Source organism: Oncorhynchus masou, chromosome 22, assembly GCF_036934945.1.
Source record: "Oncorhynchus masou masou isolate Uvic2021 chromosome 22, UVic_Omas_1.1, whole genome shotgun sequence".
Taxonomy (NCBI): domain Eukaryota; kingdom Metazoa; phylum Chordata; class Actinopteri; order Salmoniformes; family Salmonidae; genus Oncorhynchus; species Oncorhynchus masou.
Genome location: NC_088233.1, coordinates 13,694,828 through 13,713,110, shown reverse-complemented (window position 1 = coordinate 13,713,110; position 18,283 = coordinate 13,694,828). Strand labels below are relative to the sequence as shown.

Sequence of the window (18,283 nt, the reverse complement as noted above, 5' to 3'; positions counted from 1 at the left end):
AAACAAATTAAGATCATAAATCTGTAGCCCTCATAACATTCCTTACAAGACCCTGACATAATTATGTTATCTCGGTTTAACCAAAGACAGATTCCAAATACAGATTCTAAAGACAGATTCCAAATACAGATTCTAAAGACAGATTCCAAAGACATCTGTCAAAGCCACTGTATAATGGTGTTAAACCCGTTTCCAAATGTTTCAATTGTTTACCAGTGACAGTTTACCACTGTCCAAACGTGCCCCTGTGAATAGTCCCCAGGGATCTATGAAACAATGGCTGGTCCACCAGGGCCTAGCATTTTTTTCTGCCTCACACTGCATGTTTTAAAACCAAGTAGGACACCAATGTGACCCATTTGGACTTGTGCTGAATTGTGGTCTAGCTAGTCATTTTCTTAATTTATTTAAAGCATAGCAGTGCAGTCAAAGTGTACTATTTTGACTGAATTGACTTTCAGATGTCAAATGTTGACATTTGGAGGTGTTATGGTGGCTCGCGCCCCTGCCGGACAAACCTTTTGAGTGTATCCGACAAAAACTGTCAAATGGTTTTTCGACTGAGCGTAATTTGTTAGGTACATGCATCAATAGTTTAAATAAGTTAAATGTTTGACAGATACACAGATGTAATGTATTCTGCATGCATTTAATCTGTCTCTGTGATTTGATTTGCCACTATTTATATCATGCAAATTTAGCCACACCGTGACCATACCAGACTATTACCTGCATGACCATTTTGGACTCTGAGGACGAGGGAATAAACGTGACATTGTAAATTCAATACCATCTTACGTGGACCTATTATCTATCACCTCCTTCCATCCCTGCCTATCTCCCTCCTCACTCCCTCCCCTGTAACCTCCATCTGACTTCAGTCTTGTGTCCGTCACGGACATCTCCACTCATATAAAGATGATTCTGTTTAGACTAATTAAACAGAGTTATGTGGAATTGAATTAGACTCCGTTCGCTCTTTAATTTAGTTTTATCTTAATTTTCCCCCTTGTCTCATTGGTTGTTCTTTGTATTCTGTACCTCTTCCAGCTGTCGTATTAGGAAAGAGACGACAGTGCAGGGGCACAGAGGATATTATCCATGGCTGAGTCCCGAATGGCACCCTCTTTCATACATAGTGCATTTCTTTTGACCAGAGCCCTATGTGTCCTGGTCAAAGGTATAGTGCACTATATAGACAATAGGGTGAATTTGGGATGCAGCCAATGTGTTGTTGAACTCCTTTACACAGCACTCATGGTTAACAGAGTGTCTGAATTGCCCCCAGCGCTCAGTGGCTGCCAGTCAGTAAGCTCTTCTCTAATATTTTTCATCTTCCTTGCTTCATTTCAATCTTCAACATAAACCTCCTTGCAAACTTTTTGTGTGGAATCCACTTTTGTTCCTGTTCCTAATCTGGGCTAAGAGGGATGGAAGTTTGGGGGAAGGTGTGGGTCGGGTCGGACTGTTGCATAACATGCTCAGACTGGCATGGGGATGGGGTGGAGGGGGTGACAGGGGCGAGGGAATGGCTGCAGAGGGGCAGGCAGACATTAGTCACACAGGCCTCCCTGAAACATTACAGGCATTAGTCATTAGACCATGAAAGGCCTGGTCTTGATACCAAGGCTGCAATTCAGCTGATTGAAGTAGCCAATTAAATGATAACAAAAGAGAAGCAACCCAGTTGATTGATGACCACCACGTCATCCCAAACTGTGTCTAGAAAGGACTGGAGCACTAAGGGGCTGTCACCGTCTATTTTACGGACCTTAGTGTTTGAAGACAGACTTTTTCTAAGGGAACAGTGTCATCATCATGGTGAAATTAAAGTTGTCTGGATATGTGCTCTAGGATGCTATTCAAGTGACAGGTTGCTACCTTTGATCAACCAAGACAGGCCTAAGGGGTCAACTTTAAGGGATTATGTATAATTGTAGGCTACAGATAGTTACTCTAATGGAATATTAATCTGTAGAAATTTCTCATAATGTTGTGTGTTTGTCTTTTCTTGGTTTTCAGATTTGGATACGCGTCTGTGTCCATTTATTGCTGTGCATCACACTTGGAGTCCAGTCAAGTGAATTTGGAAACACCGTAACAGATGACATCACAAGAATTTCACTATTGGTAAAGTCCTTGGAAGTTCTTATTTCTTCAAGCCACCAAAACTGCAAATCAAAGCTCTTTGGCAAATGCTCTTACTGTATTTAACTGTCTCGATCCAGTTACTACCAGCATGGTGTTTCATTCTTATCCAGTTCTTAGAAAGGTGGATTGCACAATCCAATCCAATTAATTGTAATCCTCTCAAAATCAACCATTATGCTTATGCGGAACATTGCTGCAATGCCAGTTGCAAACAATTACATTTGTAGACTTGAAAGTATACTTTGATACATTGATGCATCTAGAATCAGTCATTGTTTTCTAATACCACTGACGGGGATTGTCATGAGATTCTCACACAGTAGGACATCCTGCATTACCATTAGTGTAAACCAGTAGCTGAATCTCTGAGATTTGTTCTGGTAACAAACTCAAATGTTCCCAAACCATTTCTGCTAACATTTAATGATATTGTCTGGTTTTTAACAGAAACAAAATATACCTAAAGATTACAAGATTCCTGTGACATACGTTCCGAAAGAAGTGGTGAGAAGATGTTTTCTTCTTCTCATGATTACACTATTATTATAACTTAATATGTTTGTGTTCCTTACAAAATATTATTGAATGTCTGTGTTGCCTGACTTTTTTTAGAGGGTGGACTATAATTTTTCTGTTGTGATGAATTTCAAAACGGTATACACTACGATTCTAAAGTTTGTGGTCACTTAGAAATGTCCTTATTTTTGAAAGAAAATATCATTTTTTGTCTATTAAAATAACATCAAATTGATCAGAAATACAGTGAAGCCATTGTTAATGTTGTAAATGACTATTGTAGCGTGAAACAGCAGATTATTTATGGAATATCAACATAGGTGTACAGAGGCCCATTATTAGCAACCATCACTCCTGAGTTCCAATGGCAGATTGTGTTAGCTAATCCAGGTTTATAATTTTAAAAGGCTAATTGATCATTAGAAAAAGCTCTTGCAATTATGTTAGCACAGCTGAAAAATGTTGTTGTGATTAAGGAAGCAATAAAACTGGACCTTTTTTACACTAGTTGAGTGTCTGGAACATCAGCATTTGTGGTTTTGATTTCAGGCTCAAAATGACCAGAAACAAAAGTGCTTTCTTCTGAAACTCGTCAGTCTATTCTTGTTCTGAGAAATGAAGGCTATTCCAAGCGAGAAATTGCAAAGAAAAGGAAGATCTCGTACAAGAGTAGTGGGAGTCCCCGATGCACAACTGATAAAGAGGACAAGTACGTTAGAGTGTCTAGTTTGAGAAACAGACGCCTCACAAGTCCTCAAGGCATCTGTTACACAAACTAGACACTCTAATGTACTTGTCCTCTTGCTCAGTTATGCACCGGGGCCTCCCACTCCTCTTTCTATTCTGGTTAGAGCCAGTTCGCGCTGTTCTGTGAAGGAGTAGTACACAGCATTGTACGAAATCTTCAGTTCCTTGGCAATTTCTCACATGGAATAGCCTTCATTTCTCAGAACAAGAATAGACTGACGAGTTTCAGAAGAAAGCACTTTTGTTTCTGGTCATTTTGAGCCTGAAATCAAAACCACAAATGCTGATGTGGGAGACTCCCCAAACAACAGTTTTCAGCTGTGCTAACATAATTGCAAAAGGCTTTTCTAATGATAAATTTGCCTTTGAAAATGATAAACTTGGATTAGCCAACACAAAGTGCCATTGGAACACAGAAGTGATGGTTGCTGATAATGGGCCTCTGTACGTCTACGTACATATTCCATTGAAAATCATCCGTTTCCAGCTACAATAGTCATTTACAACATTAGCAGTGTCTACACTGTAATTCTGATCAATTTGATGTTATTTTAATGGACCAAAAAATTGCTTTTCTTTCAAAAACAAGATAATTTCAAAGTGACCCCAAACTTTAGAACCGTAGTGTATATCATAACTGTCCATTACCCATGATTGTTATTTCCAGATGTATTTTCTTTTTCAGGGTGGAATGTGTTGGGTAGCGCTAAACGTTTTCCACTTGGAACTCAGTTTACGAGGATTAGCAGACAAGTTTGGAAGCATTTCGTCCAACAAATATAATATCAGCATATTGATCGAAATGCTGAAAGAGACAAGATATCACATGAAGAACTTGGTACGTTTGCACCTTTGGTTCTAATACTAATATTGTAACTGTGATAGCTCTTATGACAGTTTTTTTTTGATGAGGACACATGTAAAAAAAGAAACATAACAAAATGCACCTTTGAAATGCATTACTGTACATAGAATATTTATCATATGGGGCCTCCCGAGTGGCGCAGTGGTCTAAGGCACTGCATTGCAGGGCTAGAGGCGTCACAACAGACCCGGGTTCGATCTCAGGCTGTATCACAACCGGCTGTGACCGGGAGTCCAATAGGGCGGCGCACAATTGGCCCAGCGTTGTCCTGGTAAGGGGAGGGTTTAGCCGGGGTGGCTTTACTTGGCTCATCGTGCTCTAGTGACTCCTTATGGCGGGACGGGTGCCTGCAGCTGCCCTTGGGCGGCAGTTTCCTCCAACACATTGGTGCAGCTGGATTCCGGGTTAAGAGGGCGTGTGTTAAGAAGCGCAGTTTGGCGGGTCATGTTTCGGAGGACGCATGACTCAACCTTCTCCTCCCGTGCAGTGATGAGGCAAAATCGGAAAAAGGGGTAAAATACAAAAATATACATATATTTTTTATCATACCAATATGTCATTACCAATTACAATTATGACAATAACAATACCACCCACAGTGCAACATGGCAGTTAAAGGCCTCAACTGCAAAGGCTGAATTGGCAAAGGTCTTGTTGGATAGAGTCTTTGATTGGGAGTACTACCTAGCTGCCTCTGGTGGAGGTGGTCAATAACACATCCATTCATGCAATCCTTTCTGGCCCAATCACATGAAATAGAATAAAATATTATAATAAAATAATGAACATGGTACACAAGTCCTGAGCACAAATAGACCAGCATCATTCTTGTGAGGACTTGGATCATCTATCATGGTAGATCAGGTATTCATAAAGGGACCTCTCTTAGTCTCATGAGAGTGAAGAAGTACAGTGCCTTGCAAAAGTATTCTTCCCCCTTGGTGTTTTTCCTATTTTGTTGCAATACAACCTGTAATTTAAGTTCATTTTTATTTGGATTTTATGTAATGGACATACACAAAATAGTCCAAATTGGTGAAGTGAAATAAATAAGATGAAGCCTCTAAATAAGATCTGGTGCAACCAATTACCTTCAGAAGTCACATAATTAGATTAATAAAGCCCACCTGTGTGCAATCCAAGTGTCACATGATCTGTCACATGATCTCAGTATATATACATCTCTTCTGAAAGGCCCCAGAGTCTGCAACACCACTAAGCAAGGGGCAACACCAAGCAAGCGGCACTATGAGGACCAAAGAGTTCTCCAAACAGGTCAGGGACAAAGTTGTAGAGAAGTACAGATCAGGGTTGTGTTATAAAAAAATATCAGAAACTTTGAACATCCCACGGAGCACCATTAAATCTATTATTTAAAAAATGGAAAGAATATGGCACCACAATAAATCTGCCAAGAGAGTGCCACCCACCAAAACTCACGGACCAGGCAAGGAGGGCATTAATCAGAGAGGCAATAAAGAGACCAAAGATAACCCTGAAAGAGCTGCAAAGCTCCACAGCCGAGATTGGAGTATCTGTCCATAGGACCACTTTAAGCTGTACACTCCATAGAGTTTGGCTTTACAGAAGAGTGCCCAGAAAAAGCCATTGCTTAAAGAAAACAATAAGCAAACACGTTTGGTGTTTGCCAAAAGACATGTGGGAAACTCCCCAAACATATGAAATAATCTGGTCAGATGAGACTAAAATGTAGATTTTTGGCCATCAAGGAAAACTCTATGTCTGGCACAAACCCAACACCTCTTATCACCCCAAGAACACCATCCCCACAGTGAAGCGTGGTGGTGGCAGAATTGAAGGAATGATGGATGGCACTAAACACAGGGAAATTCTTGAGGGAAACCTGTTTCATTCTTCCAGGGATTTAAGACTGGGACGGAGGTTCACCTTCCAGCAGGACAATGACCCTAAGCATACTGCTAAAGCATCACTCAAGTGCTTTAAGGGGAAACATTAAAATGTCTTGGAATGGCTTAGTCAATGACCAGACCTCAATCCAATTGAGAATCTGTGGTATGACTTAAAGATTGCTGTACCCCAGCGGAATCATCCAACTTGAAGGAGCTGGAGCAGTTTTGCCTCGAAGAATGGGCAAAATCCCAGTGGCTAGATGTGCCAAGTTTATAGAGACATACCACAATAGACTTGCAGTGTTAATTGCTGCAAAAGGTGTCGCTACAAAGTATTGACTTTGTGGGGGGTGAATAGTTATGCTCACGTAAGTTTTCACAATAAAAAAGATTTCGCATATTCAAAGTGGTAGGCATGTTGTGTAAATCAAATGATACCAACCCCCCAAAAATCTGTTTCAAATCCAGGTTGTAAGGCAACAAAATAGGAAAAATGCCAAGGGGGTGAATACTTTCGCAAGTCACTGTACATTCATAATGTAGACCTAATAACTTCTTAAAGCATATTACTTGTATTATTCTGGCTAACTTTTGAGGTCCCCCTTGTCCTGAATAAAGAGACAAGACTGAAGTTACTACTTATAACGTCTTAAATCTGCGCTCAAACATATCTGTCCAGCTGTGTTCTTTGAACTATTTGCTGCATGACTAAAGCCATGGGGGTATAAAAGCTAAAGCTAACGTTAAATGGTCTATCAACAGCTATAAACCATTATCATTTATGTTTTGAATTTCACATCATTGAGATAATTATTCCCCTTTTATCTCCGCAGGAGGCGATCACGTATGATTTTGAGTGCCACTACAGAAATGAGCAATGGCAGACAGGACACTATTTTCATTTTGTGGAAGATTTTTTAAAAACGGCCCGTTTGAATAGAGATTTGCCAGAAGAATGTGATCCACCTCCCTGTCCCACAGCAACAATGGATACAACAATAACAACACAATACCCCACATCAGGTAAGTGTTTTTTTAAAGTGTAAATGTTATATATTTGTATTTTTTTATCCTTCATTTAACTAGGCAAGTCAGTTAAGAACAAATTCTTATCTACCCTGGCCACACCCAGACGACGCTGGATGTGATACAGCCTATCTAAAGTCATTGATGCATTCGCTCACATTCAAATGCAAGATGGCGCCAACAGAGATGGTCACTTCGCTTCAAGTCCTTCGGAAACTAGGCAGTATTTCATTTTTTATGTATTATTTCTTACATTGTTTGCCCAGAAAATCTAAAGTGTTATTACATACAGCCAGTAAGAACTATTGGATATAAGAGCGATGTCAACTTACCAACATTACGACCCGAATACACCTTTCCAGAAGCGGATCCTTTGTTCGGACCACCACCCAGGACAGTGGATCTAATCCCAAAAGCTGACCCAAAACAACGTTGCCCCATAAGAGGCAGATGGAGCGGCCTCCGGGTCAGGATCCATAGGCGTGCACACAGCCCACCGCTTCTGAGTATATTACTCGCCAATGTCCAGTCTCTTGACAACAAGGTAGACGAAATTAGAGCAAGAAACATGGCTCTCTCGGGATACGTTGTCGGAGTTGGTTCAGCCACCGGGCTTCTTCATGCGTCGCGCTGCCAGACATAAACACCTCTCTGGGAAGAAGAAGGGTGGGGGTGTATGCTTCATGATTAACGACTCATAGTGTAATCATAACAACATACAGGAACTCAAGTCCTTCTGCTCAACTGACCTAGAATTCCTTACAATCAAAAGCCGGCCATATTATCTCCCAAGAGAATTCTCCTCAGTTATCGTCACAGATGTGTATATACCCCTTCAAGCAGACACCCCGACGGCCCTCAAGGAACTTCCCTGAACTTTGTAAACTGGAAACCATATATCCTGAGGCTGCATTTATTGTAGCTGGGGATTTTAACACAGCACATTTGAGAACAAGGCTACCCAAATGCTATCAGCATATTGATTGCAGTACTCGTGCGTGCAATGCACTCAATCACTCAATCAATCACTCTAACTTCCGCGATGCACACAATGTCCTCCCACGCCCTCCCTCTGGCAAATCCGACCACGACTCCATCTTGCTCCTATCGTTTTATAGGCAGAAATTCAAACAGGATGTACCCGTGAATAGAACCATTCAATACTAGTCTAACCAATCGGAATCCATGTATCAAGAATGTTTTGATCACGCGGACTGCGAAATGTCCCGGGCAGCCTCAGAGAATAACATCTATCTATACGCTGACTCAGTCAATGAGTTTATAAGGAAGTGCATTAGAGATGTTGTACCCACTGTGACTATTAAAACCTACCCTAACCAGAAACCATGGATGGATGGCAGCAATTGCGCAAAACTATAAGCGCGAACCACCTCATTTAACCTTTGAAAGAGGACTGGGAATATGGCTGAATATAAACAATGTAGTCCTTCCCTCCGCAAGGCAATAAAACAAGCGAAGTGTAGAGTAGAGTCACAATTCAACGGCTAAGACACGAGGCGCATGTGGCAGGTTCTACAGGAAATCACGGACTACAAAAAGAAAACCAGCCACGTCACGCTTCCAGACAAACTAAACACCTTCTTTGCCAGCTTTGAGGACAGCACAGTGCCACCGTCGCGACCCACTAACAAGGACTGCGCCCCCCTCTCTTTCCCCTGTAGCCGACGTGAGTAAGACATTTAAATGTGTTAACCCTCGCAAGGCTGCTTGCCCAGATGGCATTCCTAGCCGCGTCCTCAGAGCATATGCAGACCAACTGGCTGGTGTATATACGAACATATTCAATCGCTCCCTATCCCAGTCTGCTGTCCCCACATGCTTCAAGATGGCCACCATTGTTCCTGTACTCAAGAAGGCAAAGATAATGGAACTAAATGACTACCGCCCCGTAGCACTCTCTTCTGTCATCATGAAGTGCTTTGAGAGACTAGTCAAGGATCATATCACCTCCACCTTACCTGCCACCCTAGACCCACTTCAGTTTGCTTACCGCCCCAACTGGTCCACAGACGATGCAGTCGCCATCACACTGCACACTGCCTATACCATTTGGACAAGAGGAATACCTATGTAAGAATGCTGTTTATTGACTACAGCTCAGCATTCAACACCATAGTACCCTCCAAGCTCATCATTAAGCTGGAGGCCCTGGTCTCGACCCCGCCCTTTGCAACTGGGTCCAAGTGTTGAAGGTAGGAAACATCATCTCCACTTCGCTGACCCTCAACACTGGGGTCCCACAAGGGTGCATGCTCAGCCCCCTCCTGTACTCCCTGTTCCCTCATGACTACGTGGCCATGCACACCTCCAATTCAATCATCAGGTTTGCAGATGACACAACAGTAGTGGGCTTGATTACCAACAACGACGAGACAGCCTACAGGGAGGAGGTGAGGGTCCTCGGAGTGTGGTGTCAGGAAAATAACCTCTCACTCAACGTCAAGCTGAAAATAACTTCTATCTCAACGCCATCACGCTGCTAAACTGCAATCACTAACTCAGAGAGGCTGCTGCCAACATTGAGACTCAATTGACTGGCCACTTTAATAAATGGATCACTAGTCACTTTAAACAATGGCACCTTAATAATGTTAACATATCTTACATTACTCATCTCGTATGTATATACTGTACCTTATACCATCTATTGCACCTTGCCTATGCCGCTCGGCCATCGCTCATCCATATATTTATATGTACATATTCTTATTCCATCCCTTTAGATCTGTGCGTATTAGGTAGTTGTTGGGGAATTGTTAGATTACTTGTTAGATATTACTGCACTGTCGGAACTAGAAGCACAAGCATTTCACTACACTCGCATGAACATAAGCTAACCATGTGTATGTGACCAATAACATTTAGATTTAATTTGATAGTGGTCAATTCTGATGCGCCATAGGAGTCGGCGCTCAGTTTAAACCTTGTTAGCTACTGTGGAATATCCTGTGGTGCTCATATGCTACGCCCAGTAGAAAACTATGATCTGTCTCGTTTGGTGTATGGGCACCGGTACCTCTCCATTAAACTATTCCTCTTGTGAACAGTCTTTTTTTATAGGTGAGATCTTGTGTCGGTTTCGGTTGCGTGTCTTTTTATCTCTGTCCTACACAGAATCTTCTATCAATTTTTTTGTTCAAAGAACTTCACATGACAAAACATGGAATGTACCAGGTGTTTGGAAGGTCCATTGTGACATTAGTGATGCAGCTGAGTCACAGAACCAAAGAAAGATGTCCCCTGATGGACCCCATGAAAGGAAGAAAAGGACTGAAACCCCAATTGTGGAAGTGTTGATTACAGAGCAATCTTCAGATCTTCCCAAGCGCTTGGCCTTTCTTTCCTGATGCAGACAGATCTGATCTTTTGTCCGAAGGAAAGAAAAGGTGGCTGTGATGTGACTTTATAGGCGTCAACAATGAGCTGTTTTCATCATTGGGCATTAACTCTCTCTCTCTCTATCTCTATCCAGTCAACTATCCTGCCATAGGAACAGAATTCAACATGTCAGCACCAGACTCCGAAACCTGTAAGTAAATAAAGAAAGAAACTGTGACACAGATTTAGTTGCTGAAAGTGTCCAAATAGTAGCAATGTAATGCAACTAGTCAAACTGGTGTAGGCCTACTAGCTGCATGGCTACTATTCTTGACTGTTGCTCAACTGCAGAATAGCCTGGAGAGAGAGCATTCCCTTAAGGCCACCACAGGATGAAATTACATTTGGTCCTTTCATTTTAGTATTTTCAAAAAGGAAACAAAAATTTCAATGAAAATGTATATTGTTTTTATTTATCATACTACCATCATCAACATTTCATGAATGATTTAAAAGCCTATTGGACTATATATAGTAACATACTTAGAAGAGATTGTGATTGGGTGTAAATAGATGTTTGGTAGTCTAAATTCAGTGTACTTGTCTTTAACTGCCAATTCTGGAAAGTCAGACTTCCCACAAGCCAACTAATTTTCCTCAGCTTCAGAATCATCAAAATTCACCAAATGGTGTTTGGTTATCCTGAGATATATTATTGAGACTTGCCATGAGGGAATTGTTGTTATGTTATACATTTTATATTCTATAAAACATTTTCTTTAGAAAAATGGTCCAAAATATTTTTTGTATTTTACAAATAGAAAGGTGAAAAATAATATTTATCCACAATCTGCTCTGAGCAAGTCCGGTCCTGGAGTGTCTTAACTAAATGAAACCAAAATAATTAGGATGACTAATTAAGTGTCCCGAAAAATGTATTTGTGGGATATGCAAATATGCACATACTGTATTTAATGAGTTATCACCTCATTTGCATATTTTTATACAATATTTCCACCTAATGTTATTTTTTTGGAGCTTGCAAAAAACATATTTGACTATACTTGTGCATGTGGCATTACATTTAAGAAAAAGTGTAATGCAAAAAAGTATTATATTTGTGTCTACTTTAAACAGGAAAAAGTTGATTGCGAAATGATTAAGAGAAAAACAATATCTATACGGGTGTGGTGCCTGGCCTTAATTTGCTAATTGGTTAAAAGCCTTTGTCACTTGATTTATGAAGAGGCTGCAGGGCAAATTGCATTCCTCCACATGACAGTTTGGGTTTAAACTCATGTCTTGTTGTTCTACCAGAGCTGTTATGTGTCTCCCCTATCACTGACCAACACGATCTACTGTATCCAAACATTTTCCATGCATCAATCATAGCTACAGTATAAGACGTGATGGATAGGAGACATGTTTTGATATTGAGATAAAAAAAAACGGCTACATTGAATCAATGCAGCCGTTTTTATCTCAATATCAAATAATTTCTGGGTAACAATGAAGTACCTTGCTGTGATTGTGATAAATTAAAATTGTAAAAAAAAGAAACAAAAGTAGCTTCTTAGCGAAGAGCAATTTCTCAAACAAGAATTTTGCTAGGACTGTCTGGAAGTGGTCTGAGTGAGGAGGGGAACACTGAAAACTAGCTGTTATTGACAGAGAGGTTTGGAGGTATTTCTTGTTGGTCTATTAACTTATTTACCGTCTGGTGTTGTCACCAGCCAGGACAAAACTCAATCCCATCAAAACAGGCTGGAATTTCAGGCAGTATTTTCAAGCAGCTCTTATACTAACAGGGCATTATCATCATTTGCATGGTTTCATTCCATATAAAACGCAAGAAAATCATGTTTTTATTTTTCCTTTAACATGTGGGGAAAAAACATCCCAGTCAGGTAAATATCTATGACATAAATCTTTAGTTCAGGGCAAAGTCCCAGACTGAGTCAGTAAAAAGTAGAGAGTGTTATATTACAATTACTAGTCAGCATTCAAATACAAAAACTTGTTATACAAACAATTTGAATTATCTGAATACATATGATTTCTTAGTTTGCACCATTTCAATATTGGGTGCGTTCACAAATTCGGTCTGGCGATCTACTCCAATTTCAGAGCACTCTTGTGTCAGTTAACGTCACCAACAATTGGAAAGATATTGTTGCTAGCAACACAGTTACAGTCATCAATGCACTGGATAACATGAAAACAGTCTATCCAGCTTTGCTAGGGCGAGTAAAATGGTCAGATTGAGGTGTTCTCTCATTTGTGTCTGGAAGTAGCTAGCCAACGTTAACCAATTAGCTTGGGTGCTTGACTGCCGTTGAGGCCAGAACACTCGGAACAACCCTACTCCTCGGCCAGAGCATCCAGGGTGAGCTCTGAACACTCCGAGAGCGAAACGCTCTGAATTTACAAACGCCCAGAGAGCATTCTGGGGGCACTCCGGCACTCCAGATTGAATTTACGAACACACCCATTATTCTTACTGACTAGAAACCTGTCTGTCCACACAGGGAACGAGCCTCTGAGATTCCTGCCAGAAGTAGTGGAGAGAAGCCTCCTGTCACTACTTGTCATTCCTATTGCAGCCGTTGTATTTCTGTTTGTGTGGAAGGTGAGCTGTCCTTTGACCCAATCTACAACCTTAAAGGGTTCTTTCGGCTGTCCCCATAGGACAATCCTTTGAAGAACCCTTTTTGGTTCCAAGTAGAACTCTTTTGAAACCCATTTTTCGAAGAGTGTAAGGATCTGCAACTTAAAACGTGACTGGTGCCACTCTGTCTATAGATTGTTGTTTTGTCTGTGGACATTGTACTGTTTATGTTCATTGTTAATCTCTTTGATTGTAAGTCATTGTATTTTTTTTGTCTTTGATGGTTGTTTTGTCTTTGACTGTCTGGGTGTTTCTTTACCAGTATCTTATACTTTTTTGTTTTGTATTTTTGTTCGAGAATTTAACTTTGTACTTGTTGGTTGACATGGGTTCCCTTGGTGTTTAACAGTGTTACTCTCGGATCTTACAGGTGAAATCCAGGAGGAACCAACATCAGTCAGATGAACGGAACTCAGTGGAAGGAGGCCTTTTCACAGGACCAGAAGGGACTTTGGCACCTCCACTAGAGGAACCATCTGAAAAGTAAAGGCATTCACTCATATTTAGTTTAATTTCATCTGTCAATTCCTGCATATGAATATTATAAAATCATTCATCTTAATATCAGACACAAAAATGTATCAAAGGTTTACGTGTCTGAAAATAATCAACTAGTTTTAAGGTGAAGTGAATTTGTATACATTTTTTGAATAGGTTTTTAATTATAATGGTTTTGTACATTACAGGAACAGATTGAACATCGTTGAGACAGTTTAATTCTTCAAATCCTTGGAAATTGGTGAGATTTATATTTTTCTTCATATAAATTTGTGACCTCGGACAGAGACAGAACCATCTTAAACCAACTCCTAATATTTATGCTTTGACAATGAAGAGTATGGAACTAGGACACATTTTTTTAGCTACCTGTATGTAAAGTGTAACATTAATGTACTTCTTCTTTCTTTGTCTCTCTTAGGTGAACAGAGGAATCTTCTGAGAAAGAGAAAGGAAACAAGCAAACATAAAACTGCATTTCTTATGGATTTTGAGGCGAAAGACTTGCTTCTTTCCTGTCTAGAAACTGCCAGTCCTCACATACTAGAACCAGAGAATGACATTGTATAGAACATCTTTGTTTTTCTTACAAGAATATTAACCCGTCGTCTACTATCAAATTTTGTCAGAAGAAGCTGAAAAGGAGACCGGATTGTCATGGAAACATCTAGAGGCGCCAATAACAGTCGAAATATGACTCAAATCACCCATAACTGCTGAAAACACAGTAAACTTTACGGGACAAAGTTGGTTTCACAAGCACTCCCATTTGCACTCTGTGTGGGTTTGGCTGGAGTGTAGATACCAGATCTACTCAAGAATGGGCCAGAAAACAAACCCCTACAAATGGCTTTCTTTTTTTCAAAGAACCCTTTTTGATTCCAGGTAGAACTCTTTGGGGTTCCATGTAGAACCCTTTCCACAGAGGACTGAAAAATTAATGACTGCCTCTAGTCGCCCTCACCTTCCTAATCTTCTTCTCAGCAGCATTCTACTCCATTTCTATCTTCATCTGGGTCTCCATTGGACATTCCCTGAGAACAAATGTTGAAATTAGTTAGCTAGAAATATTCTCAGATCTAAGCATCTGTTTTGTTTCATGTTTTTGGCCGTGTATGTACCGAATGGATGAGGTTGTGTGATATATTTATTTATTTACTCAGAATGCTGAAAAAATGCTGAAAAAAACAAAACAGACAATGATTCAGCTTATCTATAAAAATACTAAATGAGCAGGAAAAGGTCTACAAGGGCGCATTATAACCCATTCTTCTGCCATGCATTAAGTCCTCATAAGCAGCACATAAGCATGTATGAACACATGCATTATCTATATTATTAAGACAGCCATAGAGGGATGTACATATGTATGTATGATGGTGTGGTTAATTGCTTATGAATGGGTTGTACCAAAGGCTTTGGTTGGAGGTGTAAATGTACAAAAAAATTGCTGCTTTGACTAACTTACATTTGACCCATTATATACATTAAGAATTCTCCCTATAGCAATCAATGGTCAAGCAAGGGTAGATACTACATATCCATATTGATTTAGATAAAAAGTTTAAGGGGTCTGATAACTAGGTGTTTCTATGCTCTCAATGCACAAGAAAGAGGTGGACTAGCATTAAGTAAACCAGCACGGTATCAGATTCTGGAGACTGAGATTAACCACATGTATCATCAATTACAGTATAACTCGGCTCTGGTATATTGCAGCTTAACCACCCATAAGGTATATTCTGTATGTTGCATGTAAACAACTGTATTACAGTTCAACAACATGTTAAGGTGGCTCAAAGCTATGAATTCAAGGTGAGTTAAAAAAAAAGGTTTTACTTTTCACTCCAAATCAAATGTTACAGCTACGAAAATATAGAGCAACCTATTGAATTGTGTTTCAAATAGTTGTCAGTAGCCTATACAGCAAGTGAACTAAGAGATTCATTTCTCAAACAAGTCTAAATACAAAACCCTGAATATAACAACGTTTTTTGAGAGGACCAGCATCTAAAATGTACCATGATTTAGAAAAGTGATATGATCTGTGAGGAGAGTGTCTAGCAATTAATCCAGAGAGGATGCATTCGATGATTCAGAGATGTATCACTGTAACTATTATATAAATTAGAAAAGTACATAGGAAATTATTGGCATTTTTGCACAATTCAGTTGCCATCTTAGGCATGATGAAAATTGCCCAATCCATGACATTATGCAATTGCATAAATGCAAGCTCTCAAATAAGAATGGACTGCTATTGTTGACATACATTGGCAAAGAGAGAAAACTTAAACCTTGTGTATTAAGTCAGCCAATGCAAGCTTAACCGTACGTGTACCAATACATGCATTCCCTCACTTTCGCCATTTGGCGTTCTTACCCCTTGTACCTTGTACAATCCTGGTTTTGTGCCTTGTTTGGATTTATGTTGTTGTCTCCAACATGAATACAGGTGATACATTAAAATATATCATTATGCTGTTTGATCCAAGTGCAGTTGGATCATTGTGCAGTTGGATCACCATTTTATGTACAGTATTTTGTGTATGACATTTCACAAACTCACCAGGAGACAACAAAGTAAGGGCGACAAACCACTGACTAAAAAACCAACATGGAGAACAAGAGACCATCTCATCAATAGGTGTTGGTTGTCTCTCAGTGACCATGAACCAATGGGATAGATAGACCAGTCTGCTAAAAAGTGTTGTAGACATCTCCCACCAATGGAAATGACCTGGTACTCATATTGGCTGTGGCACCACTACGTTAACCCATTACCCTTATTCCAATACATAATTGTCACTCTAATTCAAACAAATGGACCCTAAGCCTAAGTGAAAGCCATTTTAAATGTCAGGACACACATTAGTTAGAGCAATAACCCTTTTCATTTGAACACTAATACTCCACAACACTAAGCTCTTATAAATTAATTCTACACTAAATAACATGTGACAGAAGAATGCATTCAAACTCCAAATTGCAATCTTGTCTGCATGTATTGTTTTAGGTGTTGTACTTTGTATAGGAAACGGTTCCACTGGTAAAACCTGTTAATTTCATCAAGTGTATTTGGGTAATTTGCCTATTGGACTTTTCTCTTAGAAGAGTATGTATAGTGCAACATGGAGTGAATGTAAAACAAATACCACATTGGTGTTCATATAATTCTGAGCAAAAGTGTCAATTTCAGCATGAGTAGCTGAAAACGCTTAGTGTGATTAACTGTTGTTTTGTTGTATTAAAGCTTTAAGATAATTATTTTATCCCCAAAATAAATGACTTTGTATTAGGGCTGTCAGAGTTAATCACTTGACTTGAGTAAAAAAAATGAAATGTATGCACAATTTGTTTTTAAATCATGATTAATCGCATTGTCAGTAATTATTCAGAATACGATGAAAACGTCCAAAATACATAATATATACAGCTAAAAACAAACAATGCAATGTCAAAACAAGTTGACAATGAGGTGAAAGAAAGTGTGCTTTATCAAGTTACTTGATTTTGCTAACCGTTATTTTGGACAAAATCAAGACGACAATGCTTTTTGTATAACAATTGAGCAAATGATGAATTTACGATTAATCACAGCAAATCCAGAGATTAACTTGATTTTTTATTTTTATCGTTTGACAGCCCGACTTTGTAATAAGCATCATGATACATTGAAAAATTAAACATTTTTTATTGCCACAACAAAAACAGTATGTAAGCTTCTAAAGAGTCAACTTCAGAAGATTTGCGGGTGTTTTACATATTGTATGAATGTTGTGATGAGTTGAAACATGGTTTAAGCTGTGAACAGAAATGTGGTGGCATCCCCCATTTTCCTGTCTATGAACACACAGAGATAGTCATTGTCCCAAATGGCACCCCATTACCCTATATAATTCACTCATTTTGACCAGGGCCCATAGGGCTCTGGCCAAGAGTAAAGAACTATATATGGAATAATAGGGTGCTACCATGTTGAAAAGAGCAAGAGCCCTGAAGCACTGTTCTGGTATCAGTTATATGTTATTTTACTTATTTTGTTTTAAATTAGATGATCCCTGAACAGTGGTTTTGGTCTCTAGCTTAGTGTCCCACTATAAAAATAGAATTCCATATTTCTAATTATAGATTTGGAATTCTGTGTTCCACTCTTATAGGGGCAACAAACAGGCTTGTAGGCAGGAAGTTAATCTGGGTGCCAAAAGAAAACATCATTCCGACCCAGGCAAACGCTGGGCAACACTACTGTATTTTTGTATAAATGTAAACAAATGTATATGATGAGATATGAATAAAGTACACATATCCAAATATTCAGAGTGGCAGAGCTGTGTTTTGTGATAATTATACAAAAGTTGATGGAAACAAATACCTTGTAACAGAAACAAATACGACACAGAAAATTATTCAAAAATGGGTCTGACTTCCCTTCCTCTAAAAAAGTATTTGATTTAAACAACTGTTCATTTGAGGGGTGATGCCATCATCTAAATTAAAGCATCTGAACTCATACCATTGTTTTCATCATGAGTAAATAGAGCCAACAAACATGTCAGTATGAATACACTATTGTGCTGCTGTGAACAGCAATACAGAACT

General features: G+C 39.4%; 1 protein-coding gene across 1 annotated transcript in view; it reads left to right on the top strand.

Moving 5' to 3' along the window:
• kitlga (kit ligand a) overlaps positions 1–17,999 on the top strand; it is a 36,378-nt gene extending 18,379 nt beyond the window's left edge. Inside the window, exons 2-10 of the mRNA XM_064929341.1 lie at positions 2,023–2,130; positions 2,599–2,655; positions 4,100–4,252; positions 6,984–7,173; positions 10,670–10,726; positions 13,044–13,144; positions 13,554–13,666; positions 13,870–13,922; positions 14,103–17,999. Coding sequence (XP_064785413.1) covers positions 2,023–2,130; positions 2,599–2,655; positions 4,100–4,252; positions 6,984–7,173; positions 10,670–10,726; positions 13,044–13,144; positions 13,554–13,666; positions 13,870–13,900 — 810 coding nt within the window. The 3' untranslated portion in view covers positions 13,901–13,922; positions 14,103–17,999. The remainder of the gene's footprint in view (positions 1–2,022; positions 2,131–2,598; positions 2,656–4,099; positions 4,253–6,983; positions 7,174–10,669; positions 10,727–13,043; positions 13,145–13,553; positions 13,667–13,869; positions 13,923–14,102) is intronic.
• Positions 18,000–18,283: the final 284 nt, after the last annotated feature.